The sequence below is a fragment of the Somniosus microcephalus genome, chromosome 3 (assembly GCF_052327205.1).
Source record: "Somniosus microcephalus isolate GS21.2 chromosome 3, FLI_Smic_1.0, whole genome shotgun sequence".
Lineage (NCBI taxonomy): Eukaryota > Metazoa > Chordata > Chondrichthyes > Squaliformes > Somniosidae > Somniosus > Somniosus microcephalus.
Genome location: NC_140989.1, coordinates 165371052 through 165391279, shown reverse-complemented (window position 1 = coordinate 165391279; position 20228 = coordinate 165371052). Strand labels below are relative to the sequence as shown.

General features: G+C 43.9%; 1 protein-coding gene across 4 annotated transcripts in view; it reads left to right on the top strand.

Moving 5' to 3' along the window:
• The window catches only part of LOC147121525 (syntaxin-binding protein 5), a 324726-nt gene that overhangs the window by 184826 nt on the left and 119672 nt on the right, over nt 1–20228 (top strand). For all 4 annotated transcript variants that reach the window (XM_085981855.1, XM_085981856.1, XM_085981857.1 and 1 more), the window contains exons 11-14: nt 1652–1724; nt 12510–12657; nt 17535–17602; nt 17931–17971. In XM_085981855.1, the coding sequence (XP_085837981.1) occupies nt 1652–1724; nt 12510–12657; nt 17535–17602; nt 17931–17971 (330 nt within the window). The remainder of the gene's footprint in view (nt 1–1651; nt 1725–12509; nt 12658–17534; nt 17603–17930; nt 17972–20228) is intronic.

The window sequence follows — 20228 nt, the reverse complement described above, 5'->3', positions numbered from 1 at the left end:
ATTGCCCAGGGCCACTTTCTATTGAGTCAGTCACTGCCCACCTCATATTTGTCCAACACGAAGTGTCTGTTGAGCTGTTCCATGGATTCCCAGCACCAGTGAGTGTTGTCTCCCTCTGCTGCTGCCCCTCCTCTCTACTTTATCTCTGTGTCCTGAACTGTCCAGCACTACCTTTTGGGTGGTCACATTCTGGAGAGTATGACCCAGAAACCGCTCGTCCTCTCTGCTACAGTGCAGCCAATTGCTCCTTGAGCAGAAATCTTCTGCTCCAATAGCTCAATTTTCTAACACTTCATTGCAAATGTGCTGCCCCTGCGTACACTGAGGATCACACATCGCACTCCACACACATCAAGAGTGTTCCCTGCGCTGACATCCCTTTGTGCCTAACTTTAAAAAATGTCGATAGTGTTATCTGGAACTCCCACTAGCACCAAACTCTTGTAAGAATCAAACTCCTCTTATTTCACACAAGTATTAGCTGTAGAAAAAAACCCTCTATTGAGCTGCATCTCTAAGGCTGAACTCCACACCCTTTTTTGCCCCTCCTAATCCCACCAAGAGCCAAAAAAAAACTCCAAACACTGCTTGGTATTGAAGAGATAAAATAAAGTAAATGAAAATAGTATTAAACTCAAAATACAGAAAATATACAAATGAAAACATTAATAATTAAGTCCCAATTGTTCCTGCTGAGACTGAACTCCACATTCTTCTGACCCCTCGCACTCCCCTGGCTTACCACTGCTCAAGATTTGGAATGCTGGAGAATTGTGGAAGGGGGAGGCTAAGTTAACGAGGACCATGCTTTTCTACTTTCAGTGGAAAAATTACAGAATTGGAATTCGAATTTTGCTGTTAGAAAATGTTAAAATTCCCAGATATTTACACTGTGCTTTACAAGTCCAATTCTTGTAAATGGTATGTTGGCCTTCGTAGCAAGAGGGTTCGAGTACAGGAACAAGGATGTCTTGCTGCAGTTGTACAGGGCCTTGGTGAGACCGCACCTTGAGTATTGTGTGCAGTTTTGGTCGCCTTACCTGAGGAAGGACGTTCTTGCCATGGAAGGAGTGCAGCGAAGATTCACCAGGCTGATACCTGGGATGGCAGGAATGACGTATGAGGAGAGATTGTGTCGATTGGGCTTATACTCACTGGAGTTTAGAAGATTGAGAGGGGATCTCATTGAAACTTATAAAATTCTGTCAGGCCTGGACAGACTAGATGCAGGAAGGATGTTTCTGATGGCCGGGGAGTCCAGAACCAGGGGTCATAGTCTAAGGATAAGGGGTAAGCCATTTAGGACTGAAATGAGGAGGAATTTCTTCACCCAGAGAGTGGTGAACCTGTGGAATTCTCTGCCACAGAGGGCGGTGGAGGCCAGGTCATTAAATATATTCAAGAAGGAGTTAGATATATTTCTTGAGGCTAAAGGGATCAAGGGATATGGGGAGAAGGCAGGGACAGGGTACTGAATTTGGATGATCAGCCATGATCTCATTGAATGGCGGAGCAGGCTCAAAGGGCCGAATGGCCTGCTCCTGCTCCTATCTTCTATGTTTCTATGTTTCTAATTCATCTGCAGACCAGTTTACCAAACGGATTGTATGCATGTATTTCTGATTTGTTTTATTTTTCATCTTTCCTGCAGATTTTCAGGAGCCGTATGCAGTCGTTGTCCTTCTGGAAAAGGACTTAGTAGTTGTAGATCTTGGACAAAATGGGTAAGACTGTGTTGGAAAGAACATTTGCAGTAATCTCTGGGCCAACAAAATTGCAGTTCCTCTAATAATATAGGCTCATAGAATAGTACAGCACAGAAGCAGACCATTCAGCCCATCGAGTCTGTGCCAGCTCTTTCAAAGAGCAGTCCAGTTAGTTCCACTCCCCTGCTCTTTCCCCAGATCCCTGCAATTATTTCTGCTTCAAGCATTTATCCAGTTCCCTTATGAAGGCTACTATTGAATCTGTATCCACCACCCTATCGGGCAGTGCATTCCAAATCCTAACCACTCATTGTGTAAAAAAGTTTTCCTCGTTGGTTCTTTTGCCAATCACCTAAATCTGTGCTGTCTGGTTATTAACCCTTCAGCCATTGGAAACAGTTTGTCTTTATTTAGAGGCATAGCAGAGCATCTCAGTCCCGCGGAATGCACATCTTGTGCCATGTGGGAACTCCATGATGCTTCCCGTGTCCTGGACAACCACATGTGCAGGAAGTGTTGTCAGCTGGAGGAGCTCGAGCTCCGGGTTTCGGAGCTTGAGCAGCAGCTGACGTCACTGCGGTGCATCCGTGAGGCTGAGAGCTTCGTGGGCAGCACATTTCAGGAGGTGGTCACCCCTCAGCGTGCGAGTGTGCAGGCAGAGAGGGAATGAGTGACTGTCAGAAAGACAAGGAGGACAAGGCAGGTAGTGCAGGAGTCCCCTGAGTGCCTCTCACTCGCTAACCAGTATTCAGGACTGAATACTGGTGAGGGCGATGGCTTCTCTGGGGAGTACAGCCAAAGCCAAGTCCACGGCATCATTGGTGGCTGAGGAAGATCGGGAAAGCAATAGTGATAAATTCGATAGTTAAGGGAACAGACAGGCGTTTCTGCAGCTGCAGCCGCAGCCATGATTTCAGGATGGTATGTTGCCTGCCTGGGTCAAGGATGCTACTGAGCGGCTGCAGAACATTCTGAGGGGGGGGGAGGGTGAACAGACAGAGGTCGTGGGCCATATCGGTATCAACGACATAGTTAGAAAGAGGGATGAGGCCCCACAGGCAGATTTTAGGGAGCTAGGAAAGAGATTTAGAAGCAGGACCTCCAAGGTGGTGATCTCCGGATTACTTCCAGTGCCACGAGCTAGTGAATATAGAAATAGCAGGATACAGCAGATGAATGCGTGGCTGGAGAGATGGTGCAGGAGGGAGGGCTTTAGGTTCCTGGGATATTGGGACTGGTTCTGGGGGAGGCAGGACCTGTACAGGCTGGATGGCTTGCACCGCAACAGAGCCGGGAGGGGTTTGCTAGTGCCGTTGGAGAGGGTTTGAACTAATTTGGCAGGGGGATGGGCACCAGGTTGTAGCATAAGAAAGGAGACACGAGGTGCACAAAGGATTGGGAGAGACAGATAGCACTAGAGTAAGAAATAGTATGGTATCAAGTGGGGTCAGACTAAGAGAGAATACAAGTGTGGCTCCTAAGGTTGTTGAGCTGCAGGCGCAAATACACATGAGAATATGATGTTGTGACGATAACTGAGACCTGGCTCAAAAAAGGGTAGGATTGGGTACTAAATATTCCTGGATACAAGGTGTTCAGGAAAGATGGGGAACGAAAGAAAGGAAGTGGGGTGGCAGTATTGATTAAGGAGGATATTACAATGCTGGAGAGAGAGGATGTCCAAGGGCAGAATCTATTTGGTTAGAGTTGAGAAATAGAGGTGCCATTACACTACTAGGTGCATTCTATAGGATGCCAACTAATGGGAGGGATATAGAGGAGCAAGTTTGCAGGGAAATTACAGAGAGGTGCAAGAACTATAGAGTAGTGATAATGGTGGACTTCAACTATCCTAATACAGACTGGGATAGTAATAGTGTAAAGGGTAGAGAGGGGGAAGAATTTCTGAAGTGTGTTCAGGAGAACTTTCTTGATCAGTATGTTTCCGACCCAACGAGGAAGGAGGCATTGCTGGTTCTGGGGAATGAGGTGGGTCAAGTAGAGCAAATGTCAGTAGGGGGACATTTAGGGAGCAGTGACCACAGTATCATAGGGTTTAGATTAGCTATGGAAAAGGACAGGGAGCAATCTAGAGTAAAAATACTTAATTGGAGGAAGGCCAATTTCAGTGGGTTAAGAATGGATCTGGCCCGGGTAAATTGGAATCAAAGATTGGCAGGCAAAACTGTAATCGAACAATGCACTGCCTTTAAAGAGGAGTTGGTTCAGGTACAATCGAGGTACATTCCCACGAGGGGGAAAGGTAGGGCAATCAAAGCCAGAGCTCCCTGGATGATGAAAGAGATAGAGAGTAAGATGAAGCAGAAAAAGGGGGTGTTTGACAGATGTCAGGTTGAGAATACAAATGAGAATCAGGCTGGAGATAGAAAGTTCAGAGGGGAAGTGAAAAAGGAATTAAGAAGGACAAAGACAGAGTATGAGAATAGATTGGCAGCTAACATGAAAGTGAATCCAAAAGTCGTCTGTAGGCATATAAATAGTAAACGGGTAGTAAGAGGAGGGGTGGTGCCGATTAGGGACCAAAATGGAGACCTATGCATGGAGGCAGAGGGCATGGCTGAGATACTAAATGAGTACTTTGCATCTGTCTTTACCAAGGAAGATGCTGCCAAAGTCATGGTGAAAGAGGAGGTAGTGAGATACTAGGGTTGCAAAATTCTGGGAATTTTTAAGAGGAAAATTTCCATGGGAATTTTTGGGAATTTATGGGAATTTTGAGTTTTTTTGCACACTGATTGTTTTTGTCTCTGACCCTTATATTATCTTTGTTGTCAAAATAGACATACTGTTCCATACAAATAAAAACAGGCTTTCAAAACTTTATTTAGGTTATAATTTTGAACTTTATTGAACCCCCACAAAAAAGACCCATCTAAAATAAAATAAAAAGAGCGTCAGCTTATTTAGCCTGTAATTTGTCCTTATTTTGTCCCTTTGAGTCTTCTACTCATGAGTCTTCTGAGTCTTCTACTCCTCATTGCTCCTTCTGATTCTCTGACTCTGGCTCTGATGTGTCCATTTCCTCCTCTGTCAGTGTCTAGCTGTGTGGTGGACACTTCTGTATCTGGCTCAATAAGTTGCAGGTTCGCCCGGATAGCCACCAGTTTCTCCACTCTCTTGTTAGTCAGCCTGTTGCGCACCTTTGTATGCGTATTCCCAAAAAGTGACCAGTTTCGTTCAGAGGCCGCTGATGAAGGTGGGATTTGGAGTATCACCGATGCAATAGGTGACAGGACCTCAGATGCACAAAGTCCCTTCCACCAGGTATGTGCACTGATATGCTTGCATGATTCCCATATCCCATCCCCATTCCAAAGACCTTGCTTGGTAGAGAACTTTGCCAGACTTCCCAGAACTTTGCCCACATCCAGATTGAGATGGTGTGAGAGGGTAGAAATCACACTGTAAACGCTGTTGATCTGTTCTCCAGAAAGTATTGGTCTCCCAACATGCTTTGGGTCCAGCATGTATGCTACAGCATGAATCGGCTTGACACAAAATTCTTGACGCGTCTGTATGAGTTGAACAATTGCCTTCTCCTCTGCTTTGAGCAGCAGGGATGTGGGTAGGGCAATGCTGATTTGTTCTTTTAAATCAGTAAAAAGCCTGAGAACATCTGACAAGACAGCGTCATCTCCTTCAATCTGAGCAATTGCAGATGCTACTGGTGAGAGTAGTTTAAGGCTGCTAACCACTCTCTCCCAAAACACATCATCCAGCAGTATTTTCTTGATGGTGGTTTCCATATCCCCAGACTGGGATATTGCCATTTCTTGCAGCGACTCCTTACCCTCCAGAAGGCTGTTGTACATTATGACAACACCGCCCCATCTAGTGTTGTTGGGCAGCTTCAGTGTGGTGTTCTTGTTCTTTGTCATTTGCTTGGAGTTGTAGGTTGCTGCAACTACCTGTTTTCCCCTGACATACTTAACAACTTGCTTGGCTCTCTTGTACAGTGCTTCCATGGTTCTCAAACCCATGATGTCCTTGAGGAGCAGGTTAAGCCCATGAGCTGCGCACCCAATAGACGTAATATGAGGGTAGTCCTCCTCCACTTGAGCCCAAGCAGCCTTCATATTCGCAGCATTGTCAGTAACTACTGCAAAGACCTTTTGTGATCCAAGATCGTTGATGACCGCTTTCAGCTCGTCAGCAATGTATGTGCCTGTATGCCTATTGTCCTTCGTGTCTGTGCTCTTGTAGAACACTGGGAGAGGAGTGGAGACGATGTAGTTTATGATGCCCTCCCCTCGTACATTTGACCACCCATCTGAGATAACTGCAACACAGTCTGCCATCGCTATCGTTTCTTTTAGCTTTCCTTGGACTCTGTTATACTCAGCCTCCAGCAAATAAGTAGACAAAGCATGTCTGGTGGGAGGACAGTATGCAGGGCGAATAACATTGAAAAATCTCTTCCAGTACACATTGGCTGTGAGCATGAGGGGTGAGCCTGTTGCATATACAGCTCGAGCAAGGCACTCATCTGCATTCTTCTGGCTATGGTTATCCATTGTGTCAAAGAACCTTCCAAGTGGGCCAGGAGTTGCTGATGATAAGGAGCCTGATGCTGAATGAGAACCATCATCTTCTTGAATGGAAGCAGAGGAACTCTGGGCTGACTGCTGTGAGCTTTGAGTGAAGTTGTTGCATTTGGATAAATGCTGCTGCATCTTTGTGGCATTCTTTACATATGGCTTTCTACAGTGTTTGCACATGTACACAGTCTTTCCATTAGCCTGGGGTAAAATGCTTCCACACATCCGACGGTAAACGTGGCATTGTTCTATGCAGAGAAATAAAGGGCATTCATCTCTGTGTCGAACTGCGGTCGATCAGCACGATTGCAACAGGGTGAGTGCATTTTTGCTGATGCTCCATGTGATGGAAGCATGACCTGTACACACACGACGCTACATCACCAATTGTGTATTATTTTGTATATTTTAAATTGAAGGACAACAGAGTTCAACAAGTAACTGGTTTATTTGGTATAAAATCTGATTTACTTACTGCATCATCACAACATCAGCAGAAAACAAAATGACTTCCCTCAGGACCCCTAACCTGGATCTTAAAAAAAACTATAGCAGTCTTACAGATGCCTGCAGGCCAATCACAATTCGATATGCAAATATTACAAATAGAGGGAGCTAATCGCTCATCCACTCAGCCAACCAATCAGGACACATTTGTTCACAGTCACACACAAAACTTGTAATTATTAAAACAAGCCAAGTAAGATGATAAACATATATTGATTAAGAAATTCCTTAATAATTAAGATTCCATCTCTGTTAGTAATTTTAAGAGAGGACCTGTGGGGGGAAAAAAAAGAAAGAAATACAAAAAAAACAATATTATGCTAGCATATGCTTTTTTGGGCAAAATTCCCAAGCTAAACTTCCCGTGGAAAATTTCCAGAAATTTACCGGAAACTTTCCACCCCTTTGCAACCCTATGAGATACTAATACAAAAGGAAAATACTGCAGATGCTGTTCTGTTTTTATTATAGTTGAGATACTAGCTGGGCTAAAAATTGATAAGTGGAGGTACTAGAAAGGCTGGCTGTACTTAAAGTAGATAAGTCATCAGGACCGGATGGGATGCATCCTATGATGCTGAGAGAAGTAAAGGTGGAAATTGCAGAGGTACTGGCCATAATCCTCCAATCCTCCTTGGATACGGGGGTGGTGCCAGAGGACTGGAGAATTGGAATTGTTACAGCCTTGTTCAAAAAAGGGTGTAAGGATAAACCCAGCAACTACAAGCCAGTCAGTTTAACCACGGTAGTAGGAAAGCTTTTAGAAACGATAATCCAGGACAAAATTAACAGTCACTTGGACAAGTGTGGATTGATTAAGGAAAGCCAGCACAGATTTGGTAAAGGCAAATCGAGTTTAACTAACTTGATGAGGGCAATGTGGTTGATGTGGTGTACATGGACTTCCAAAAGGCGTTTGATAAAGTCACATAATAGGCTTGCCAGAAAAGTTGAAGCCCATGGAATAAAAGGGACAGTGGCAGCATGGATACGAAATTGGTTAAGTGACAGGAAACAGAGAGTAGTGGTGACGAAAGGTCATCAACCTGAAACGTTAACTCTGTTTCTCTCTTCGCAGATGCTGCCTGACCTGCTGAGTATCTCCAGCATTTTCTGTTTTAATTTCAGATTTCCAGCATCAGTATTTTCTTTTTGTGTTGTTGTAGTAGTGGTGAACGGTTGTTTATCGGACTGGAGGAAGCTATAAAGTGGTGTTCTCCAGGGGTCGGTACTGGGATCACTGCTTTTCTTGATATATATTAATAACTTCGACTTGGGTGTACAGGGCACAATTAAAAAAATTTGCAGATGACACAAAACTTGGAAGTATAGTGAACAGTGAGGAGGATAGTGATAGACTTCAAGAGGACATAGACAGGCTGGTGGAATGGGCGGACATGTGGCAGATGAAATTTAACGCAGAAAAGTGCGAAGTGATACATTTTGGTAGGAAGAACGAGGAGAGGCAATATAAACTGAAGGGTGCAATTCTAAAGTGGGGTGCATGAACAGAGGGACCTGGGGGTATATGTGCACAAATCATTGAAGGTGGCAGGGCAGGTTGAGAAAGCAGTTAAAAAAGCATATGGGATCCTGGGCTTCATAAATAGAGGCACAGAGTACAAAAGCAAGGAAGTTATGATGAACCTTTTATAATAAAACACTGGTTCGGCCTCAACTGGAGTATTGTGTCCAATTATAGGCACCGCACTTTAGGAAGAATGTGAAGGCCTTAGAGAGGGTGCAGAAAAGATTTACAAGAATGATTCCAGGAATGAAGGACTTCAGTTACATGGATGGACTGGAGAAGCTGGGGTTGTTCACCTTAGAGCAGAGAAAGTTGAGAGGAGATTTGATGGAGGTGCTCAAAATCATGAGGGGCATAGACAGAGTAGATAGCGAGAAACTATTCCCATTGGCGGAAGAGTCGTGAACCAGAGGACACAGATTTAAGGTGATTGGCAGAAGAACCAAAGGCGACATGAGGAAAAACCTTTTTACGCAGCAATTGGTTAGGATCTGGAATGCACTGTCTGAAAGGGTGGTGGAGGCAGGTTCAATCGTGGCTTTCAAAAGGGAATTGGATACGTACCTCAAGGAAAACAATTTGCAGGGCTACGGGGAAAGGGTGGGGGAAGTGGGACTAGCTGACGTGCTCCTGCAGAGAGCCGGGACAGGCCAAATGGCCTCCTTCTGTGCTGTAACCAATCTATGATTCTATGATTCTGTTTACTCTATCTTAACCCTTCATGAATTTATAAACCTCTATCAAATCTCCTCTTCGCCTTCTCTGCTCTAAGGAGAACAACCCCAGCTTCTCCAGTCTATCCACGTAACTGTAATCCCTCATCCCTGGAACCATTCTAGTAAATCTCTTCGTACTCCAAATCTTCCCATTATTCCTAAAGTGTGGTGCCCGAAATTGGGCACAATACTCCATCTGGGGCCGAACTCGTGTTTTATATAAGTTTAGCATAACTTGTCTTTTGTACTCTATGCCTCTATTTATAAAGCCCAGGATCCCATATGCTTTATTAACTGCTTTGTTAAGCTGTCCTGCCACCTGCAAAGATTTGTGTACAAACACCAAAATTGTACCATTTAGTATGTATGGTCCCCCCTCATTCTTAGATAGATAAATAAAAGATAGGAGCAGGAGTAGGCCATTCGGCCCTTCGAGCCTGCTCCGCCATTCAATGAGATCATGGCTGATCATCCAAATTCAGTACCCGGTCCCTGCTTTCTCCCCATATCCCTTGATCCCTTTAGCCTTAAGAAATATATCCAACTCTTTCTTGAATATACTTAATGAACTGGCCTCCACCGCCCTCTGTGGCAGAGAATTCCACAGGTTCATCACTCTCTGGGTGAAGAAATTCCTCCTCATTTCAGTCCTAAATGGCTTACCCCTTATCCTTAGACTATGACCCCTGGTTCTGGACTCCCCGGCCATCAGAAACATCCTTCCTGTATCTAGTCTGTCCAGGCCTGACAGAATTTTATAGGTTTCGATGAGATCCCCTCTCAATCTTCTAAACTCCAGTGAGTATAAGCCCAATCGACACAATCTCTCCTCATATGTCATTCCTGCCATCCCAGGTATCAGCCTGGTGAATCTTCGCTGCACTCCTTCCATGGCAAGAACGTCCTTCCTCAGGTAAGGCGACCAAAACTGCACACAATACTCAAGGTGCGGTCTCACCAAGGCCCTGTACAACTGCAGCAAGACATCCTTGTTCTTGTACTCGAACCCTCTTGCTACGAAGGCCAACATACCATTTGCCTTCTTAACCGCCTGCTGCACCTGCATGCTTACCTTCAGCGACTGGTGTACAAGAACACCCAGGTCTCTCTGCACTTCCCCTTCTCCCAATCTATTACCATTCAAATAATAATCTGCCTTCCTGTTTTTGCCACCAAAGTGGATATCCTCACATTTATCCACATTATAGTGCATTTGCCATGTTTCTGCCCAATCACCCAACCTGTCCAAATCGTGCTGGAGTTTCATGACATCCTCCTCACAGCATACCCTCCCCCCCCCCCCCCCACCCCCAGCTTTGTGTCGTCTGCAAATTTGGAGATATTACATCCAATTCCCTCGTCCAGATCATTAATATATATTGTGAACAGCTGGGGTCCTAGGACCGATCCTTGCGGTACCCCACTAGTCACTGCCTGCCACTTGGAAAACGACCCGTTTATTCCAACTCTTTTTGCTTTCTGTCCGCCAACCAGTTCTCTATCCAAGTCAATACCTTGCCCCCAATCCCATGTGCCTTAATTTTGCACGCTAATCTCTTATGTGGGACCTTATCGAAAGCCTTCTGAAAGTCCAAATACACCACATCCACTGGTTCTCCCTTATCTATTTTACCAGTTACATCCTCAAAAAATTCCAGTAGATTAGTCAAGCATGATTTACCTTTTGTAAATCCATGTTGACTTTGTCCGATCCAGTCACTGCTTTCCAAGTGCTCTGCTATTACATCTTTTTTAATGGACTCTAGCATTTTCCCCACTACCGATGTCAAGCTTACCGGTCTATAATTCCCCGCCTTTTCTCTACCACCTTTTTTGAATAGTGGGGTAACATTAGCTACCCGCCAATCCATGGGTACCGTTCCAGAGTCTATCGAGTTCTGGAAGATGACCAGCAATGCATCTACTATTTCTAGGGCCACTTCCTTAAGTACCCTGGGATGTAGATTATCAGGCCCTGGGGATTTATCGGCCTTCAGCCCCATCAATTTTCCTAACACCATTTCCCTACAAATACTGATTTCTTTCAGTTCCACCCTTTCATCAGGCCCTATGTTCCCCGGCATCTCTGGGAGGTTATTTGTGTCCTCCTTTGTGAAGACAGAACCAAAATATGTATTTAGTTGGTCTGCCATTTCTTTGTTCCCCATTATAAATTCCCCTGATTCTGACTGCAAGGGACCCACGCTTGACTTCACCAATCTTTTTCTCTTCACATATCTATAAAAGCTTTTACAGTCAGTTTTTATGTTCTCTGCAAGCTTACTCTCATATTCTATTTTCCCTTTCTTAATTAATCCCTTTGTCCTCCTTTGTTGAATCCTAAACTGCTCCCAATCCTCAGGATTATTGCTTTTTCTGGCCAATTCTTCCTACCAAAATTTATCACCTCCCACTTTTCTGCATTGAATTTCATCTGCCATGTGTCCACCGATTCCACCAACCTGTCTATGTCCTCTCAAGGTCTATTACTATCTTCCTCACCGTTTATTACACTTCCAAGTTTTGTGCCACCTGCAAATTTCGAAATATGGTAGTTCAGTTTAAATAAAAATCATTCAGTCAAAGAAGGTACATATTCCTGCCGTATCTGGTCACTATTGTACTTTACGGTAACATTTTTGATGTCCAGTCGTGGCAGGACTGGAGATGATTGCTTGTCAAAAAGAGGCGCCTGACTGAGGTTAACTGAAGGGCCTGAGGAAATGGGAACTCTAGCAGGGAGACATCTCCTTTTAGAGGAAAAAAAGTCATGTTTAACTTTAAATGGAAGTTAAATACAGAATACTCTCGAGGAATCCTAGGCCTTTAGATATCAATCCTGCCTACCAACCATCTCACCATATCCCTCAACGCCACATACCCACCATATCCCTCAACGCCACCTAAATTGATGCTGACTTTTAACAAAAATACAACATTCGAACTGAGGCAGCTCCTTCAGTTGCTGACTTTATCCTTGGTTGGGGGATTTTCACAATCTTGGGCTGCCATATCGCAATATGATCACTCACGTGATAGGTTTGACATCACATTTCATGCAGCAACATGGACTTAATTGTCTACCCGTTCTTCAACTGAGAGCTGGATATTTTAAAATGGCCGTCTGATAAATGATGATGGTCCCTGTAGGCCTCATTAAAACTCAATAGAAATGGTTTGGACAGAGTACAATACACGTATTTTGTTAAAGGATTAATTAGTGGAAAGAAGCGGAACACTTCAATCATCTGTGGGTGAATCTTTAGCAATATGCTCCTTTCTAGCATAACTGGGTGCTATGGGGTAGTCACTGTGTACCCTCTTTGCCTAATTCATGACTTAAGTTAATAGACTCATCTGAAAAGTCCTAATTAAAATGACAGGTGCTGTACTATTATAGGAAGTTAATTTTTGCCTGTCTTTTTAATGAAAATCTTGTTGCCACTGTTTATTTTAATACTGGTTAATGTATGTTGATGCCTTTGTCTTCCAGCTACCCTATATTTGAGAACCCATACCCTTTGGATATACACGAATCGCCTGTCACCTGCTGCGAGTATTTTGCTGACTGCCCTGTTGATTTAATTCCTGCACTTTATTCTGTTGGGGCAAAGCAGAAGCGGCAAGGATACAGTAAAAAGGTTTTTAATTTATCTTTTGAAATGTAAAAGCCACATAATTTGTTCGTGCTACTATGCTTTTTCTCTATTTTCAAACTCTTCGCGAACGCAAGTTTACGCAGAATTTCCTTGCTATTTAGAGTATGGTGTACACCACACCATTAATCTGTTCCTCTTGGGAGAGTAGTGACTCTGCTCAGTGTGACCTCTGATCCTGCTGCTTATGTGAATAGGCACACCTCTGTACATTTCTGGCATTACTCATGTCATCTTCACAGTTCAGTATTTAGAGCCTCTCTTTGTTAAATGGTTTGTTTCCAAAATTACGTTGCTCTTTAAATTGTGTGCCTTAAAATAGCATAGGGCATTTACACCTAGTCCATTTATGGTCTCCATGTTGGAGAGAAAAAGTGGTATTTGAACAATGCATAGATTTTATATCATTGATTTCTGCAAAGAAGCTGTAAGCAGGAACAGGTATCTTTCCTTGAAGCATTAATGCATTGACCACCTGTGTGTCATAGAGTTATACAGCACAGAAAGAGGCCCATCGCGTCCGCGCCGGCCATCGAGCCCTATCTAATCTAATCCCATTTTCCAGCATTTGGTCCGTAGCCTTGTATGCTATGGCATTTCAAGTGCTCATCCAAATGCTTCTTGAATGTTGAGGGTTCCTGCCTCTACCACCCTTTCAGGTAGTGAGTTCCAGATTCCAACCACCCTCTGGGTGAATTTTTTTTTCCTCAAATCCCCTCTAAACCTCCTGCCCCTTACCTTGAATCTATGCCCCCTTGTTATTGACCCCTCTACTAAGGGGAAAAGTTCCTTTCTATCCACCCTATCTATGCCCCTCATAATTTTGTACACCTCAATCAGGTCCCCCCTCAGCCTTATCTGCTCCAAGGAAAACAACCCAAGCCTGTCCAGTCTTTCTTCATAGCTGAAGCGCTCCAGCCCAGGTAACATCCTGGTAAATCTCCTCTGCACCCTCTCCAAAGCAATCACATCCTTCCTATAGTGTGGCGACCAGAACTGCACACAGTACTCCAGCTGTGGCCTTGCCAGCGTTTTGTACAGCTCCATCATAACCTCCCTGCTCTTATATTCTATGCCTCGGCTAATGAAGGCAAGTATCCCATATGCCTTTTTAACCACCTTATCCACCTGTTCTGCTGCCTTCAGGGATCTATGTACATGCACACCAAGGTCCCTCTGATCCTCTGTCTTTCCTAGGGTCTTACCATTCATTGTGTATTCGCTTCTCTTGTTAGTCCGTCTAAAATGCATCACCTCACACTTTTCAGGGTTAAATTCCATTTGCCACTGTTCCGCCCATCTGACCAACCCATCTATATTGTCCTGTAGTCTGAGGCTTCCCGCCTTGCTATTTACCACCCCACCAATTTTTGTGTCATCTGCGAACTTACTGATCATACCTTTTACATTCACATCCAATGTATCCAAACTGTATCACAGTATGGTATGGCAGCTGTAGCTACTATGACCGGAAAGCCCTGCAGCGGGTAGTCAAAACTGCCCAACGCATTACCGGCACCCGGCTACAGACCATAGAGCACATATACCAGAAACGCTGTTTACAGAGGTCACGGACCATCATCAAAGACCCTACCCACCCCAGCCACAGTCTGTTCGCCCTCCTGCCATCTGGGAGACGGTACAGATGCATTCGCACCCGAACGACCAGATTTAGGAACAGCTTCTTTTCCCAAGGCTGTCATCCTACTGAGCTCCACAAATAAACTCTAAAGCCTGCACATCTGCCAATGCACTTTATTATGGTTATGTTTATGTTAATGTATTACAAGCCAAATGAATGTTGAATGTTTAAATGTCTTAATCTAAATGTACACTCTCGGGAGCCGCAAGCCTACATTTCGTTGTACTGCACTTGTGCACTAACAATGACAATAAAGTTGATTATGATTATGATCATTAATGTAGACCACAAACAGCAAGGGACCCAGCACCGATCCCTGCGGTACCCCACTGGACACAGGCTTCCAGTCACAAAAACAACCTTCCACCATCACCCTCTGCCTTCTGCCACTAAGCCAGTTTTGGATCCAATGTGCCAAGGCACCCTGGATCCCATGGGCTCTTACCTTCCTGACCAGTCTCCTATGCGGGACTTTATCAAAAGCCTTACTGAAATCCATGTAAACCACATCCACTGCACTACCCTCATCCACACACCTTGTCACCCCCTCTCAAAATTCAATCAAATTGGTCAGACATGATCTTCCCTTGACAAAGCCATGCTGGCTATCCCTAATTAATCCCTGCCTCTCCAAGTGGAGACCAATTCTGTCCCTCAGAATTTTTTCCAATAATTTCCCTACCACTGATGTTCGGCTCACTGGCCTGTAATTCCCTGGTTTATCCCTACTACCCTTCTTGAATAATGGTACTACGTTAGCTGTTCTCCAGTCCTCTGGCACATCCCCTGTGGCCAGAGAGGTTCTGAAAATTTGTGTCAGAGCCCCTGCAATCTCCTCCTTTGCCTCACACAGCAGCCTGGGATACATCTCGTCCGGGCCTGGGGATTTATCCACTTTTAAGCCTGCTAAAACCGCTAGTACCTCCTCCCTCTCGATGCTAATATGTTCAAGTATATCACAGTCCCCCTGCCCGATTTCTATGTCCACATCGTCATTCTCCACAGTGAACACAGATGCCAAAAATTCATTTAAAACCCCACCTACATCCTCTGGCTCTACACACAGTTTGCCACTTTGGTCCCTAATGGGCCCTACTCTTTCCCTAGTTATCCTCTTGCCATTAATACACTTATAAAACACCTTAGGATTTTCCTTTATTTAGCTCGCCAGTGTTATTTCATGGCCCCTCCTCGCTCTCCTAATTTCTTTTTTAAGTATCCCCCTGCACTTTTTATGCTCCTCCATGACTTCCTCTGTCTTCAGTCCTTTGTATCTGCCAAAAGCCCCCCTTTTTTTCCTAATCCATTCTTGTATATCCCTTGACATCCAAGGTTCCCTGGGCTTGTTGGTCCCACCCTTGACCTTTGCGGGGTCATGTTGCCATTGTACTCTCTCAATTTCCTTTCTGAAAGACTCCCATTGCTCCGATGTGGATTTTCCTTCAAGTAGCTGATCCCAGTCCACATTGGCCCGATCCTGCCTTAACATAATAAAATCGGCCTTCCCCCAATTTAGAACCTTTATTTCCGGTCCATCCTTGTCCTTTTCCATGACTACCTTAAATCTCACCGAATTATGGTCACTGTCACCAAAGTGCTCACCTACTAACACTTCTACCACTTGCCTGGCCACATTCCCTAGAATTAGGTCCAGTACCGCCGCCTCTCTTGTGGGACTTTCTACATGCTGGCTCAAAAAGCTCTCCTGGATGCACTTTAAGAATTCTGCACCCTGTAAGCCTTTCACACTCTGACAATCCCAGTTAATATTGGGGAAGTTGAAATCCCCCACTATAATTACCCTATTATTTGCATACTTCTGAGATTTGCCTACATATCTGTTCCTCTATCTCCCCCTGGCTGTTTGGGGGCCAAAAGTACACTCCCAGCAAAGTGCTAGCCCCCTTTTTGTTTTTAAGTTCAACCCATATGGCCTCAGAGGAACCTGTTAATATATCATCCCTCCTTACAGCAGTAATTGTCTCAATTAATATTGCGACACCCCCTCCTCTTTTTACCCCCCCCCCCCCCCCCGTCTCGCCTGAAGATTCTATACCCCGGAATATTGAGCTGCCAGTCTTGCCCCTCCCTCAACCATGTCTCCGTGATAGCAACAATATCATACTCCCATGTGTTCATCAACACTTTCAGTTCATCCACCTTATTCGTAAGACTCCTTGCATTAAAATAAATGCCATTTAGCCTTGCCCTACTCCCTTGTGCCGTTACATATTTGCTCTGCCTTCCAGTCTGACTTATTTTTTCCTCATATTTGGCTGTACATCACCCTCTATTATAGCTCCACTCTGTATCCCATACCCTGCAAAGTTAGTTTAAACCCCCCCGAACAGTGCTAGCAAACCTCCCCGCAAGGATATTTGTCCCGTTCTGGTTCAGGTGCAACCCGTCCGACTTGTACAAGTCCCACCTTCCCCAGAAGCAGGCCCAGTGATCCAGGAAACTAAAGCCCTCCCTCCTGCACCAACTCTTTAGCCACGCATTCATCTGCTCTATCCTCCTATTCCTATACTCACTAGCACGTGGCACCGGGAGTAATCCAGAGATTACAACCTTTGAGGTCCTGCTCTTTAGTCTGCTGCCTAGCTTTGTCCCCAGCACTTTGTTTTTATCTCCTCAACACCATATTGTATTTTGTAACAAGTCTCCTTATCAAATGGGCCAAATGGCTGCCTTCTGAGACTTATGCGGTTCTGTTTCAGTCATGGGTGTCTTCAGAGTGGTTTTACATCTGGACTGAGAATTTGAAGACTCCAGCCCTCCTACCATGTTTGCTGCTGTTTTAATTGTGTACTACTTCAAGATAGAGAAGGAAGCAGACATTTGAATGTTTCTGAAGATGCCAAGCTGTAGTTGGGAAACTTAATTGTGGAGGAATTGATCTTCCTTGCTATTCTCCCTTAAGTAAAGAGCCAGTTAGTAGGAGCCCTCTTATTGGATCCTGTTTTTATTTGATACATTGCTTGTATTTGATCTTATTTTATTTGATCTTTAAACAAAGCTGGCATTATCTATGCAATAGGCTCATGGAGGTCATGGGCCATTATTGGTGTGAGATTCGTGTAGGAGTGCAGCTCTCTTGTCCACTTGGACTTCCCTAAATGGTTAGCTGAATTTCTGGATAGTATGATTGGTGACGAGAGCATCGTATTCAGAAGAAAACTATTATGGTGCCTACATTTATTTTTAATATGTCTTCTAGGAATGGCCTATCAACGGAGGTAATTGGGGGTTAGGCACGCAAAGCTACCCAGAGATAATTATTACAGGGTAAGTAAGGAACATCCTGCCTCTGTCAGTCTTTACTCAAGATATGCCCTAGGTTCTCCTTGTATGTTATATAAAGTATGTGAAATTAGACTTCTTCACTCATTTGGAGTGAGGCTACCTCATTTAGATTCAAAAATATTACCTTTTGCATAATAGCAAGAATTAAGGTAGGCATGCGAGTTTACAACAAATCGGTTGATAGGATTCTGCAGCTAATCTCCATGTGTAAGTGCCAATATGCTTTTCGGGCTCCTCTTTGTGTTAAAACTTTTGAAGAAAATGCAAGTGGACAAAATATTAAAACCCATTTTTCCCCCTCCTCCTTTAGGCATGCAGATGGATCGTTGAAGTTCTGGGATGCTTCAGCCAGTAAGTTAGATAGTTTTCTTCAAATGTGACAGATAAAATGTTCCTCTCCAAGAGACCAGGTTACTGCCGTGTCTTGAAACAATGGCCCAGAAATTCGGGTCGGGGGCTTCCCGCGGGTGCAAGCCCCCGACCTGCACTTACCTACCGCGCCGGCCGTTGAGCTGTGGGCCCGCGTGGGATTGCGATCCTGGGCCTCCTCCAACTGCCGGCGCGCAGTGCTTGCGTATCCCAGGGGCGCAGTTAGTTCGATGCGTCCCCTGGGATCACGTGAGCCATGGAGAGCCAATGGTAGCAGGGAATGCTTCATTCATAAGTTTGACAGGAAGAGCTGTCAAACCTATAAATACTATAAGCCCCAAAACATCACTAAATCTTCAAAAAAAAAATTTTTTTAAATCGCATTTTTAAAATAAACTATAAATTACATGAAATAACTTTTAAACAATAATTTAAATTTTTGAAAAATAATTTTATTTTCTAACAGGGCTAAAAATAAACTTACCTTGCTTTAAAGTATTTAAAAATAATAAACCTGTGGAAAAAATGTTTTAATTTTAATTAATTCACCACTTACCTTGTAAAAAGCACGAAACCGGCACTTCCATTGGGCTTACGGGTGAGTACCCCGTGCGTACTCACCTGTGGAGACCCGAATTTCTGGGCCATTGTTTTTCTTCTTCCTGTCATGGTTATCATTGCAGGGAGATGGTATGAAGACTGCATTTCTAAAGTTAAACCAAATTCATTACGTTGCTTTACGTGCGATTGCCTTTCCCCCTGCACACAAGCAACCCAGGATTGTCTTATGCTAAATTAGGTTAAATGTATAGATAGCCTTTTGGTAGGTGAATTTCCAGTATAGATCGTTTATTGATAAACCAATAGAATTATTCAAAATGCTCTTTTGGAGGGGGGGGGGGGGAAATTCGCCACATTTTTTCTTCATAACTGAAATTTCTAATGTCCATAATAAGGCTTTAAACAAATTAAAATGACATATTTGACAATATGATTACATTTCCTCATTGAATTGTTCATTGTGTCTTTTAATGCCTTCCTTAAAGTTTTAATTTCAAGGCCTCAGTCTGTCTCCGAAGCCTGACTTCGACTAAGCATTTTTACCTCTGAACAACTGGCCAAAGCTTCCAACTACATTTTTTTCCATGTGCCAAGTGCACACTGGGAGCAGAATCACTTAGTCAGGAAATCTGTAGGGGACCTGATTTAAATTAAAATTTAATGGGAAAAGTGACAGGTTTGCCTTCAGCGCACCTTCCTTCTGACCCCAAAAAATAGCATGTTGTAAAATGAGGCATGCACCACCCATCAATTTTCCTACTTGCACCTGCCACAAGTTAGGCTCCGAGTTGCCATCGTAAAAATGGAAGACCTAGAAGGAACGAGAGAATTGAATTGGGTTACTTTTAGGGTTTCCTAACACTTTTTTGGTTTGGATATTTTTGGCTTCCGTGTTTCAGATCACTCTTGTAGGTGAGCCCTCACTTCCTATGTCCCAATGAAAGTGTTTTCATAGTGTTTAAATTCATAGCATTTCTGGGGAATGAACAGCGATCATCTTCAGTTTATAAGCTGCTGATTGTTGTGCAGTCCTTCCTGTCTTTGGAAGGTGGCAGAATAGCACACTTAGACTGAGACCTGGAATTAACTGCCAACAGAACATTGCGTTGGATCCTGATGCAACATTTAGATGGGTTTAACTCCTGGAGTGGATTTACTCTGAGTATAACCCATAGATGTGGAGGAGAAGAAATAGAAAAGGTAGCTTCCTTGCCACGGGTATAGTGGACCTCCTCTTTGCAATTCTTTTTCATAACCTTCAACTAAATTCAGACGAATGGATTCATTTCAGAAAAGACCTCCACAAATAGGGCATCGGACCATTACTTGGGATGCAGCGAGGTAGTAGTCATAAGATGTGCCAATAAAATAGTTTTTGAAAAAAATCCTTATGGTTTTCTGTCCTTGCCCTTAGTATATGGAGGACCATTTAATTTGAACAGTGCAACTTTCCCTTTCAGAGTTTGATAGTAATGTACAAGAATTGGTTCAATTGTTGAGATCTGATGTTTGTTAAGTGAAAGTAGTTTAATTTGTCTTACTGTCACTCCTTTTGTACTTCAGCTATTTGTTTCTATACAGGAGACTGACCTGAGCAGTGTTTTAAAAATTAAAATATGGCAAATGTGAACAAGTCTGGGGGAGAGTAGAGCACAAGCACTTGTCTTTTGGGATCACC